The sequence below is a fragment of the Epinephelus moara genome, chromosome 11 (assembly GCF_006386435.1).
Source record: "Epinephelus moara isolate mb chromosome 11, YSFRI_EMoa_1.0, whole genome shotgun sequence".
Classification (NCBI taxonomy): Eukaryota; Metazoa; Chordata; class Actinopteri; order Perciformes; family Serranidae; genus Epinephelus; species Epinephelus moara.
In genome coordinates this window covers 6,574,775-6,588,323 of record NC_065516.1, presented here as the reverse complement: position 1 = coordinate 6,588,323, position 13,549 = coordinate 6,574,775, and the positions used below count along the sequence as shown (strand labels likewise).

Genomic DNA, 13,549 nt, shown 5'->3' with positions numbered 1-13,549 from the left:
TGCCTCATAATAGGCATATCATTGCAGTAATTTCACTGTATAAGGTGAGCTGTTTTTGATATTTTATACAGGTGAATTGAATCGAATGCCTGCTATTGACGACGCAATAAAACATCCATCGGTTAAAAGTTATTAATACTCTGAGTAGTTTTTGAGAAGAGTACTTTGTACTTTTACTTAAGTATTTTTTAAACACCAGTACTTTTACTTGTAGTTGAGTACAATTTAAGCAATGTAACAGAACTTGTACTTGAGTACAAATTTTCAGTACTCTTTCCACCTCTGAGTTTAGTTTAGTTTAGTTTATTAAATTTATTTGTAACAGGGACAGTGCACAAAATGCATTAATCTCACGAAGAAAAAAGATGTTTTGTACCAGATTTAGCTTCTAGCTACTTTCCATCTGTAGTCCCTGGGCAGGTGAACAAAGACAATAAAACACAGGACAAAATCCATCATCATCTCCACAAACAACCAATAGAATACCCACACTGGAAGGTCCCACACACACACACATGCACACACACACACTCAGTCACAATAGTACGCTGAGTAAAGACAAGACAGTATACAAATATCAAAACATGGAGCACATGTGTCCAAAGTCACAAAAACAGTCAAAAATGTAAAATAAATGCTGACAAGACTGATAACTTAAAATCCATTTTTTAGCTTCACGAGAGAAAACACGGATGTCCGTGCAGGTTTTAAGATTGACAGGGAGCTTATTCCATTCTTTAATGGCTTTAGAAGAAAAAGCAGATTGTGCAAAGGCGGAGCCTCATTTAGGAACGCTACAATCTCCCCCTGAAGCAGACCTGGAGGTTCTGCTAGTTTGCTCAGAGCGGAGTTGAACAAAGCTCTTCAGTGGTGGAGGAGCAGCATTATAGATTATTTTATGCACTGAACGAATATCTGAGTACCGAATTAAATTATCAAAACTTAACATTTTATATTTAACAAGAATTTCACAATGGTGATACTGTCTTGATTTGAATCCAATTCAGTACGTTGACAGAGTTTGAATTTAGACAATTTGGAGAGTAGTACTGAGTGATTAACTGTATCAAAAGCCTTACGCAGGTCAAGAAATACAGCACCCACCACCCCTCCTTTTTCGAGGTTAGCCTTAATGACTTCAAGGAAGTAGCAACACGCCGTGTCAGTAGAATGGTTAGGTCTAAACCCAAATTGCATGGGATGGAGTAGATTTTCTTTATTTAGGTGAGCTACTAGTTGTTCAACAACGACCTTTTCAACAACTTTCGAAATGGCAGGAAGTATACTGATTGGCCTGTAGTTGCTTACCTCCTGTCTGTCACCTGCTTTGTATACAGGAGTTACAATGGCCATCTTCAGACTGCTAGGGAATATGCTTTCGTTCAGTGACAGGTTTACAATACTAGTGACAGGCATCGTTAAATCATCTTTATATTTTTTAAGAACAGTATCAAGTCTCCAAATATATTTTGCCTTTGAATTGGATAATGAGGAAAGAATTATATTTACCTTTGCCTCATCTGTATGATTAAAATTCAGTGCATTTACTTCACTTATTAAATTCAATGGGAGCTGAGTTTCTGTAGAGTTGCTACTCATTTCTGATACAGAGTTGATAAAATATTCATTAAAACTATTTGCAACAGTCAAACTATTATCTTGTATAATCCCATTTGACTTAAGTTCCAAAGGTTCACTCTTGAGGCACTCTTTTCCTGTGAGTTTATCAATACTTTTCCATAACATTTTTGTATTCCCTTTTGCCGGTCTTATTATCTCAAAAACAGAAAGAAGCTTTAGCCTTCCAAAGCTGCCCCGTAACTTTATTTCTGAGGCTTTTAAATATCAAACGATCAGTTTCCAATCCAGTTTTTAAGGATTTTTTAAATCTTTTCTTCATTAAGTGCCATAAATTGTCATTAAACCATGGCGGGGTCTGTTTTCTATTTTGTTTCTGAGGCATTGTTTTTGTAAATTTGGATAAGACTTGCTTAAATGTGGATATTAAGTCATCACAGGCCTGCTCACAATGTTTACCATTAATTGTACTTCCCCATTTGGTTTGTCTAATTTCATTCTCAAATTGCTCTGAGTCTTTCTTTGGAATAAATAAAATATATTTCTTCTCTTGCATTTTATTTTGAGCCCTATACCACTTCCTTGACAACTGCGAGTATCATTTTGCAAATCAATTTGTTTACACTGAATGCCCTCTTTAACATAGATCATAACACCTCCACCCTTGCCGTGTTTACAATCTCGTCTATAGATGCTGTAACCTGGGATAGGCTACTAAAAACACTGGATGGAGTTGTTGGGGTTAACCACATTTCAGAGAGACACGAATAATCAAGGTTAGAGTCCAACAATAATTTTTCATGTTGTTCCATCTTTGACACAATACTCCTTATATTTAAGTGTCTACCAAAAATCCCCTTCGGTTTTAGTTTCGGGTCCCAGAGCACTTTCACATGATTTACAGTTTGAAACATTTTAGTTTTCTGCTGTTTTTTGGTTGTGGCGCTGATGGTGTGTGGCGTAGCCTATTAATTGAGGAGGTCAGCAGACCAGCAGTTAGCATTCCACATATATCCTTATCCACTTTATGTGCAGTTCCTACCTTGTGCCGTAGCAATGCCAAGTCGCTCTCCGCCAGAGGGGTGAAGAAACACGGGCTCAGAAAACACAGCAGGTCCGCGCACCACAGGTGTGCGTCCGATTCCGTCTTCTTGATAATCTCCAGCTACTGGTATGGTTTGGAGGCTATCATCTCCAGAAGGCTGGTAGTCTCCAGGCCCTGGATTAAGGTGGACATCTCCACAGAGCAGGAGAATAGTACAGAGAAACGTGACAAGCTGTCCATTGCCGGGAGGGGGGACTCCATTCCGAGCAACATGGCCTGGTTGACGTTGTTTGGTAGAAGCTCGCCCGTTGTTCAGCACCGCGGAGTAAGATGTAATGACTCCATGAATCAAGACGAGGTTGGAGAACAGCAAACTGCGGATCAAATGTCTCAAATTGACGGGGTGATCTCAAGTACTCAGCACACTAACTTCCCCACAAGGGTAGGACCGCAACTATTAGCAGGTACAGGATCAAAATTGAAACGTATGATAGCTCTTGAGTTTTAATATTGACCAGGCAAAGTAACCAGGATGAGAACTTTATCTTGATCTTAGTGATAAAGAGTTCCCCAGATGATAATAGGGAAGGTGAGACAACGGTGCCTGCCTGACCGTGGCAAACACCTGCCGCCATGTTGTCACTTGGGTGATGCACGTGTGTAGATGTACTTTGATACATTCCACCATTGGAGGGATAAAGTATCCACATGTTAAAAGTTTACAATTCAAAGTAGTTTCTTGAAAAGATAGAAGATAGTAAAAAATATAACCAGACACAGTCTTACACTCACACATTGAAAACATAGTGTAATAGCTTCCTCTGGTGGCACTGTAGTGGAGCTTCAATATCACTACTACTGCTGCTACTGCTACTTCTACTAATACTACTACTGCTACTACTACTACTAATAATAATAATAATATAGAAATGTATGTGAGATTTTTATTATGTATTTTGTTCATTTCAGACACATTAATTTAATTGATTGTTGCTTTTTAAATCAGTCGAACATTTAATTCCAAGCATTGTTTCACCATTTATCTCTACCAGAGAATGTATTCTTATGTCTCCACTTTGTTTTAATTTAGAAACAGTTTCTGTTCATACATTCATAATAATATTTAAAAGTTGCTTAAAAATAGATTGGATGTTAAAAGTAAATATCTTACATTACAAAGAAAACAAAACATCCTGATCATATTCTCTAATCATCAGTAAATTATGATGATTTGGTCTTTTGAAGTAATTGTACATTACTTCATTAAATGCAGCAGAATCAAAGTAAATTTTCATATATCATTCCTGCTGTTCCAGCTGTTCCTTCTGATATTCTGCATTTAATTTTGTAATCTTAGTTATGAATTAAAACCCCGCTCTCCTCTCTGTGTCCTCTAGGATCCCGGTCCTCCTCCCGCCTCCCCCTTGCTGGGTCTCAAACCTCTGCAGCTGCTGGAGGTGAAGGCCAGGGGACGCTTTGGCTGCGTCTGGAAGGCCCAGATGATGAACGAATACGTGGCTGTCAAGATTTTCCCCATCCAGGTTCAGACTCAGCCTTTTTCTTACTGATGTGTGCGTTGTTTTGATATCCTGAAACTATTTCACATCTCCCCTTCCTCCTTGTCCTGCTGTTGTCCCTCTCCCTAACAGAATAAGGAGTCATGGCAGAACGAAAGGGACGTGTTCCTTACTCCAGGTATGAGGCATGAGAACATCCTGAGGTACATCGCTGCAGAGAAACGAGGGAGTCACCTGGAGGCCGAGCTGTGGCTCATCACCGAGTTCCATGAGAGGGTGAGGAAGAGAGGGAGGAGGATGAGGAGGAGGAGGGAGGCAGCCTTAACTCTGTTATGGCTTAAGTTGTAAAATATCTGACTGGTGTTTATTCACTTGTCAAAATTCTGTAATCATCAAAAGCAGCAATGACTGTGATTAAAACTCACCATCCTGTTGATGCGTTCAGGGTCACTCTGACATCAGAGATTTTGTATTGGTTGCAGAGTACAGACTGGGTGAAATGTTTCAATGGCTGCATTGTTTCATCAGTTGGATATCTGCATGTCTGACGCCTTCCTTTGGACATATTTCCCCACTTTTAATCTGGAATCTGTTGAAACTGTGAGATCTCTGTTAGAGTTTGTGATGTCTGAAGGATTGAAGCTGATTTGTGTTGCGTAGAAACAGGTTGAATTATTCTTACTGCTCTGGAAGGTTTTATATGGCTTGTAAGAAAATCAGGTTTTTACGATTCCGTTAGAGACGGAAGCGACTTGTTTTTGAATGAACTCCTGTTTGTGTCTTTGCAGGGCTCACTGTCAGACTTCCTGAAGGGAAACATTGTTAGCTGGTCCGAGCTGTGTCACATAGCCAAGTCGATGGCGTGCGGCCTGGCTTACCTTCATGAAGACATCCCCCGACAAAAAGGAGAGGGACCCAAACCAGCCATTGCCCACAGGTCTGCCACCAATAGATCATTAAAGTAACGTTAAAGAGAGCCTGTTCCGCTCATTTTCAGGCTCATACTTTTATTTTGGGTTTCTAGTTGCATTGTGCATTTAGATGTACACGAATAAACCGTTGAGGCTTTTCCTGGTTATGATCATATTTTAAGATAAGATAAGATAAGATATACTTTATTGATCCCCCAGGGGGAAATTCAAGTATCACAGCAGCATAAGACAAAAACAAAGGACATTGACTCCGTTCGGACACCAACGTCCGCGCTCCCTCCCTCCTCTGTTAAATGGGATCTCACAGGCGTATACGTCATCAAACCATGTGATGTGTGATATCACCGGATTCAGGGAGCTCTCGGCTTCCTGAATCCGTGCATCGTTTTTCTTTTATTCCTTATGGTTTTCGCACCAGAGCAGCCTAAATACACAAAGTCCATAATCGCGATGAGTGGTGACAAGTCATGTCATGCCGTTTTTCGAGGGGAAAAGTTAAAGGATTACTCGCGATCTCATGCCGAGCCGTCCGGGGAATACATAGCTGGTTTATAAAAGATGAGATCTCACTCCTACCACTATTTTTGGCTGAGATATGCCGCCTAGAAAGTGGGATCACAACTTTCACATTTCATATGGCTTTATTTGGTGATATATTATGGTGTTTCTGTCATAAACAACACCAGCTATCATAATCACACCTGATTTCAATAAGGTACAATGTTTGAAGCTGGCTGAGTGTTGTTTGATCACTGATAGTACTGTTTTGAAGCAGAGTGAGTGCTCTGTCATTTGGATCTCCGCCTGGATCTTTTCATGGAAAAACACTGTAGAATGGTCATACTCTGAGCAATTTTCTTCAAACTTGAAACAAATGTTCATTGATAGTGTGCCTACAGCCCCACAGTGTCATTTACCGGCTCAGATGAAGCCACAGACAGTTATTCATCCTGAAAATCATTTTTTTATTTTATTTTAGGCAAAATCTTCAGCTTTTTACTGACTTCAGAGGCCCATTACTCTGTCTCTGTATCTCCTAGAGTGTTTCTAACACTTTGACAAGAAACTTCAGAGAGTTTGCTTTCTGGCAAGACCTCATGCATGCATGTAGTCAGAGCGGTTCAGAAGCTACAGTCATTTGAATTTGGGTATGTCATTTTAGGCGTTTTTCGCTAAAAAAATGGGAGTGGAGTGCAAGAGGTTAAATAGAATAAGATTAAAGAGAAAAAATAAAAATAAAAATTAAAGATAATAATGGATAAATAAAAGATAAAATAAAATTGCTACATCAATAAAATTGCTACATCAGATGAATAAAGTGACAAAAAAATGGCACACAAAGTGTTGAAATAAAGTGACAGGTGGCAGATAAAGTGTCATTATTGGACAAATGCAATATAGGTCTGTTCAGAGCTAGATGTAGCTTAAGCCAAACCGCTGTTGTACAGTCTGATGACGATGGGAACAAAGGAGTGCCTGAATCATTCAGTACTGCACCTGGATGGGATCATCCACTGGCTGAATGAGCTGCCCATCAGCCACAGCTCGTCGTGCAGGGGGTGAGAAGGATTGTCCAGGATTGCACAGATTTTGTCCTTCACCCTCCTCTCAGCCACTGTCTCCAGACTGTCCAGGTCCAGTCACACCATAGAGCGGGCTTTCCTCACAAGCTTGTTTAGCCTGTTGACCTCACCAGTCTTAACCCCACCAGCACACTACAGCAAAGAAGAGTGCACTGGCAACCATAGACTGGTAGAAGGTCTTGAGGGGCCCACTAAAGGCAAGGCAAGGCAAGGCAAGTTTATTTGTATAGCACAATTCAACACAAGGTAATTCAAAGTGCTTTACAGAGACATTAAAAGCAACAAGACACAATTTAAAACAATAAAAACAGTCGATTAAAAAGGGAAATAGAAATTGAGAATGATAGTGATAATAATAAAATACAGTAACATAAAATAAAAACAGCCTCAATACATTGCATCTAAGAGCACTGCATACACAGTCATTATCGTTAACAAACTATAGAACATTTGTATAGCTGCCTAAGCTATACGTCCAAGGGTCCAGGCCGTGATGGCCTATATCACTCCTGCTACTCCTTGCCACCAAAAAGTGCTCTTAGACAACATTTAAGTTTAAGTTTAATTTCAAAAACCGGCTCTGTCAGAGATTTCAGCTAGGATCTCTTGTCCCTGGCTCTGAACCAGCTTGAATCTGGTTGGTCGGGTCTGTTTTTTAATGAGTGTATAGGACATCTCCCTTAATAATACACCCAATGCGCGCCCACTATTTGCTCTTGAGTCCTTCACTCAGAGTCTTACCGTCCCGCCGGACACAGGTTCCACACATTGGTCTTATTCAGATCGTAATGAACTCTAAAGATTCATCACAGGACGTCTCCCTTCTAGATCTGAATTCACAGCATGCTCCCCAGTGTCGAGTCACAGCAGTTGCTGACTCAGACTTCCCGATCACCCCCCGCAGGGATGCCGACAGCCCAACCTATGGTTGGGTCTGTTTTTAATGAGTGATTATCACAATAATACACCCAATGCGCACCCACTATGTGCTCTTGAGTCCTTCACTCAGAGTCTTACCGTCCTGCCGGACACAGGTTCCACACACTGGTCTTATTCAGATTGAAATGAACTCTAAAGATCCATCACAGGACGTCTCCCTTCTAGATCTGAATTCACAGTGTGTCCCCCAGTGTCGAGTCACAGCAGCTGACTCAGACTTCCCGGTCACCCCCCGCAGGGATGCCGACAGCCCAATCTCTTAATTCCTTAGACTCTGAAACCTCTCCTATTGGAGATTTCAGCCCGGACTCAGTCCTCAGCCCTGAAATCTCTGACATTTGCAGCCGATTTAACAATAAACCCAAATAGAACAGTCAGGATAAGAAAAGAAGTAGAATAATAAAAGGCATAAATCAGCAGTGTGTAGTTAAAAAGTACGGGCAGTAGAATACAGCAGGTAAGTATTTAATCTAAGAGTACGCTTCAGTAAACAATAGTGTTTTTAGCCCTGATTTAAAGGAGCTGACAGTTTGAGCAGACCTCAGATCTACAGGAAGTTTGTTCCACAGGTGAGGAGCATAATAACTGAATGCTGCCTCACCTTGCTTGGTTCTTGTTCTTGGAACACACAACAAACCTGTTCCAGATGACCTAAGGGGTCTGGATGCTTCGTAGGGAACCAGTAGATCAAGCATGTATTTTGGTCCGAGACCATTTAGGGCTTTGTAGACCAGCAGTAAGATTTTAAAATCTATTCTTTGACTCACAGGAAGCCAGTGTAGCGATTTAATGACCGGTGTAATATGGTCCAGTTTCCTGGTGTTTGTAAGGACTCTGGCGGCAGCGTTCTGAATCAGCTGCAGCTGTCTGATTGATTTTTTGTTAAGGCCTGTAAATAAGCCATTGCAATAATCCAACCTACTAAAAATGAATGCATGAATAAGTTTTTCCATGTCTTGTTTAGACAGAAACCCCTTAATTCTAGCTATATTTTTCAGGTGGTAATAGGCAGATTTAGTAATAAACTTTAAATGGCTGTTGAAGTTCAGGTCTGAGTCAATAATAACACCAAGATTTCTGGCTTGATTTGTAGCTGTCAATGACATAGAGCCAAGGTGGGCGCTGATCTTTGCCCTTTCATTTCTAGGGCCAAAAATTAATACCTCTGTCTTTTCTGGATTTAGCTGGAGAAAATTCTGGCACATCCAGTCATTGATTTGATGAATACAGTTACTCAATGAGAGTAAGGGACTGTAGTCGTGTGATGACACTGAGATATAGAGTTGTGTGTCGTCGGCATACGTATGATAGGAGATGTTGTGATGTTCCATAATCTGGGCTAGGGGTAGCATATAGATGTTGAATAGAAGTGGTCCGAGAATGGACCCTTGAGGAACCCCACATGTGATCGTAGTTCGCTCAGATTCATGGTTACCAATTGACACAAAAAAGTCCCTATCTTGTAAGTAAGATTTGAACCATTGTAGCACAGTGCCGGTGAGTCCCACCCACTTTTCCAATCTGCTAAGTAGTATATTATGATCAACTGTATCAAATGCAGCACTGAGATCTAGTAATACCAGGACAGAGGATTTGCATGCATCATTATTCTGATGAATATCATTTAAGACTTTGATAAGTACAGTCTCAGTGCTGTGATGTGGCCGAAATCCAGACTGAAATGTGTTAAAAAGATTGTTTTGCATCATAAAAGTATGGATTTGCTGAAAGACAACCCTTTCAATGATTTTCCCCAAAAATGGCAGATTTGATATTGGCCTATAGTTACTAATTGTTGTGGCGTCCAGATTTGATTTTTTTAGGAGAGGTTTTATTACTGCAGTTTTCAAGGCCTGGGGAAACTGGCCTGCTTTAAGAGAAGTATTTATTATCTGCAGTACATCTGGAGCTATGCAGTTAAAAATGGTTTTAAAAAAGTTTGAAGGCAGAATATCAAGGCAGCATGTTGTGGGCTTTAATTTTGAAACCGTTTCTGTTAGAGTTGTGTAATCTAGGAGGCTAAAATGTCCTAGATTAACCGGAGGACAGGAAGGCACAAGTGTTATCATTCCTGAGCTGGAGCTGCACACTGCCTGTCTTATCTGTAATATTTTGTTTGTGAAGAAGGCTGCAAAGTCATTACATGACTTGTTAGACAGTAGTTCAGGAGGGAGTGATGCTGTGGGGTTGGTCAGTCTGTCCACTACAGAAAAAAGTGTGCGGGCATTATTACTGTTTCTATTGATAATCTCTGAAAAATATGATTGCCTTGCATTCTTCAGTTCCTGGTTATAGTTGTGAAGACTCTCTTTATAAATGTCGTAATATACCTGGAGTTTGTTTTTTCGCCACCTGCGTTCAGCTTGTCTACATACTCTTTTGTATTCTTTAACCAGTGTGGCGTTTCTCCAGGGTGCCTTTTTCCTACCTGACATAACTTTGGTCTTAATTGGGGCGATAGAATCAATAACAGTCATAACATTGGAACTAAAACTGCTTACAAGGTCATCAACTAGAGCTGAGGGCAGGGTTTGTGATGGTGTAAAACCCAGGGTGAATAATGCACAGGTGTTATCATTTATATAACGCTTTCTGATCACCTCTGCTTCACTTTTCATAGGATTAGCAAGGGTGGTCATTTTGAATGAAACACAGTAATGGTCAGATAAAGCGACATCGTTCACCACAACCTCAGAGATATTAAGACCTTTGGAAATAATTAGATCTAATATGTGTCCTCTGTTATGTGTTGGTTCTGTGACATGCTGAGAAAGCCCAAAGTTATCCAGAATATTTAACAGTTCCTTAGCACACCCATCTGTAAGATTATCAACATGAATGTTAAAATCTCCCACTAAAACAACACAGTCAAAATCCATGCACACAATAGACAGCAATTTGGCAAACTCATCAAAAAACCTTGCATCATATTTGGGGGGTCTGTAGATGGTCACTAAAATTGCTCGACAGGGGGATTTTAACTGAGTGGCAACATATTCAAAGGAGTCAAATTGACCATAAAACATTTGCTTACACTGGAAGCTGTCCTTGAACAGAGTGGCAACTCCGCCTCCTCTCTTATGTATTCTTGCTTCACTAAAGAAACTAAAATTTGGAGGGGTTGTCTCAATTAAAACTGCTGCACTATTTTCCTGACCTACCCAAGTTTCAGTTAAAAACATAAAATCAAGTTTGTGCTTGTTAATAAAATGATTGATTAAGAAGGATTTGCCAGCCAGAGACCTGATATTTAGAAGTGCTAGTTGTGAAACGTTATCTGGCATAAGTTTAGAGACAGACTGTCATTGACATGAGATATATATCAGATTTGATGGGTTGACCGTCCTTGATTTTCTGCAGTTGTTTTTATTTTTGCCACGCCGCCGGCTGAGTGAAATTGCCGGCATAAGGGGGAAAGCGGCATGGTGACTGTCCTATCTCTTCTTTTCTTGACATTCTTGCTGGGACAGAGACAATCTCTGCAGGTTTCTTGTAATGTGGAAGACAGAGTCGCAGACCGTGACATCATCATCATGGGAGGCGGTTGTTGTTTTGGGAGCAGTAACTGTCTGTCTGTCTGCTCCCTGTGTGCTGACCTTCCTGCTTATCAGTGCATATATGTTCTGATAAGATGACTCGATGGCGTGACGTATGTTGCAGCCAAGATGTCTGGAGCCAAGGTTGTTTGGGTGAATCCCGTCTGGCATGAAGCAGCTTTTTATGTTCCAAAAAATATTAAAATTGTCAATAAATCCAACCTGTTGCTCGAGGCAGGCTGATGACAGCCAGGTGCTTAAGCCAAGGAGTCTGCTGAAAGACTCGCAACCTCTGCCAAGTGTTGGGATAGGTCCAGAGATGAAAGACACTCCTGAGTGAAGTTTTTTAAGTGTTTCCAATAAAAACAAAAAGTCTTTCTTTAGGGTCTCAGACCCAGATTTATTCGTGAGGATGTCAAATGAGCCAGCATGAATAACAATCTTCTTAATATGTGGCTGTGTAGACATGATGTCTAGTAGCATAGCTGCCACCTCTCTGACTGATGTGTTATTCACAGTTAGATTTTCAGTCCTGGCCATTTCCACCTGCCTCGTTATAAAATCCCCAATCAGAATAGTGTCTATCCTCTTAGCTTTGTTTTTGGCAGAATGCTCTCTGGCTCTTGGCCTGGCACTGGCTTGTGACCCATTAACTTTGTTATTGCTCAGTTTCATAGTCTCACCTTTATGAGTTAAGCGACTCTGTTTCCTCTGTTGCCGCTCTGTTTCCGTGGTGTGTGCAAGGGGGGACACAGAGCTGTCCACGCGGGGAGGCTGCCAGCTGTCAGCCGGGAGGGGAGCTGCCGGGAGGGGAGCTGCCGGCAGAGGATGACTCCCGGACTGGGGAGACGTGGGACGGGCTGCATCATCCTTTGCTCATCAGAGTCCGGCGCTTCGACCCGCGATGACAGAGGCTCAGATCTGTTGGAAAGGCTGAGGTAGGATGAGAGACTGACGCCGAGTGAGGTCCTTTTTTTGCTCCTTAACACCACCTCCGACCATTGCGGCTTACGACGGGGCGTTGAACTGCTGGGCTGCAGAGGAGAGGAGGTAGGATTCCAGGCTACTGTGTCCTGAAGAGCAGCTTTTAACGAGGAGATCTGTAGAGACTGCTCGTGAGCCACGTCCAGGGTGTTTGTCAGCAGCTCAGATTGGGACTTGAGTTCCGCTGACAGCCTTCGGATGTCTTCCTTGAGGTTGGCAATGATCCTGTTTTTCTTAACGAGTTGCTGGTTTTCATCGGGAGGGCTGGATGTAGCCATTAGCTTAGCAAACCAAGCTAAGTTGCTACAGGTTGCTTCACAAGTCGGCTCCACTCAGACTTCAAACGAGGAACTCTCTAATGTTGGACCATTAGTAAGGTCCAACACTGATGCTGGGCGAAAGTGCCAGGCTTTCAGTTGGCATTCTAGGTTATCCCAAAGGTGTTGGATGGGGTTAAGGTCAGGGCTCTGTGCACCACACTCAAACAAAATATGTCACCAAGACACCAAACGATCTGAGTCTCCTCAGGAATGACATCCTGCTCCGTCCTTTTTTTGGATATGGTGTTTACATGAGCACAGAGAAATCAGGTTACTAGCATCCCGGTTACTGATTACTGCATTCTATTTGTGCAGGTGCAGTTATGTTTATAAAACAAACTGGCAATTTTGTAATCTGACATTCTCAAATCCTGTAACTGTTGCACTTAAAATAATTCAACCGTGGCTTAAAATGAATCCACTTTTGCTTTTATCGACCTTAGCACTATTAAACGTCTGATCCCAGTTTCTGTCAACTGGATAGGGTGTTTACATGGTCAAACACATAAACTGGATACACCAATGAAACTTTAATGAAGGTGTATCAGCACTTAAATAAAAATACTGAGTGTTTAAAAAACACTTCATTCTCCTCATACTGCCATACAGGAACACCTATATTCACCCTCCTGAGAAAGTCTGAAAATTTTCCTGGTCTTCTGGATCTGTGTCTTTGCAGCCGGGGAATGGCTGTAATAGAGAATAGAGTCACTTTCTTCCGTGAAATGTTCCAGCAGGAATATGATCTGAAATCAACATCAGCAACCAAGATCACATGTTTACCTGATGTTAGCATGTAGGTGTATGTATCAGTGTATGTAGACACTAACCGTAGCATGCCTGGAGCAGATGATAACCATTAAAGGAATCCGTCACCAGCTGAGGTTTTTACTCACAGGGATTACTTACATAAGCATAAGTGAAATTTAAGTCATTATGTGAAACTTTGGCCATGTTTAATATGAACACCTGACACTGAAACATTATATGACTGAAAATAGAGAAAAGCATAATAGGTCTCCCTTAAGGTCATGTAGCTTCACCTTGCTGCTCAAACTTTAAAGGTCTGTCGAAACTGTTCTCAGTCATTTTAGATGAGGAAACCTCATTGAGCA

General features: G+C 41.3%; 1 protein-coding gene across 1 annotated transcript in view; it reads left to right on the top strand.

Annotated features, from left to right (window-relative positions):
- Window positions 1–13,549, top strand: part of LOC126397597 (activin receptor type-2B-like) — a 109,445-nt gene that overhangs the window by 83,337 nt on the left and 12,559 nt on the right. Inside the window, exons 5-7 of the mRNA XM_050056497.1 lie at window positions 4,021–4,164; window positions 4,273–4,416; window positions 4,929–5,077. Of these exons, the coding sequence (XP_049912454.1) occupies window positions 4,021–4,164; window positions 4,273–4,416; window positions 4,929–5,077 (437 nt within the window). The remainder of the gene's footprint in view (window positions 1–4,020; window positions 4,165–4,272; window positions 4,417–4,928; window positions 5,078–13,549) is intronic.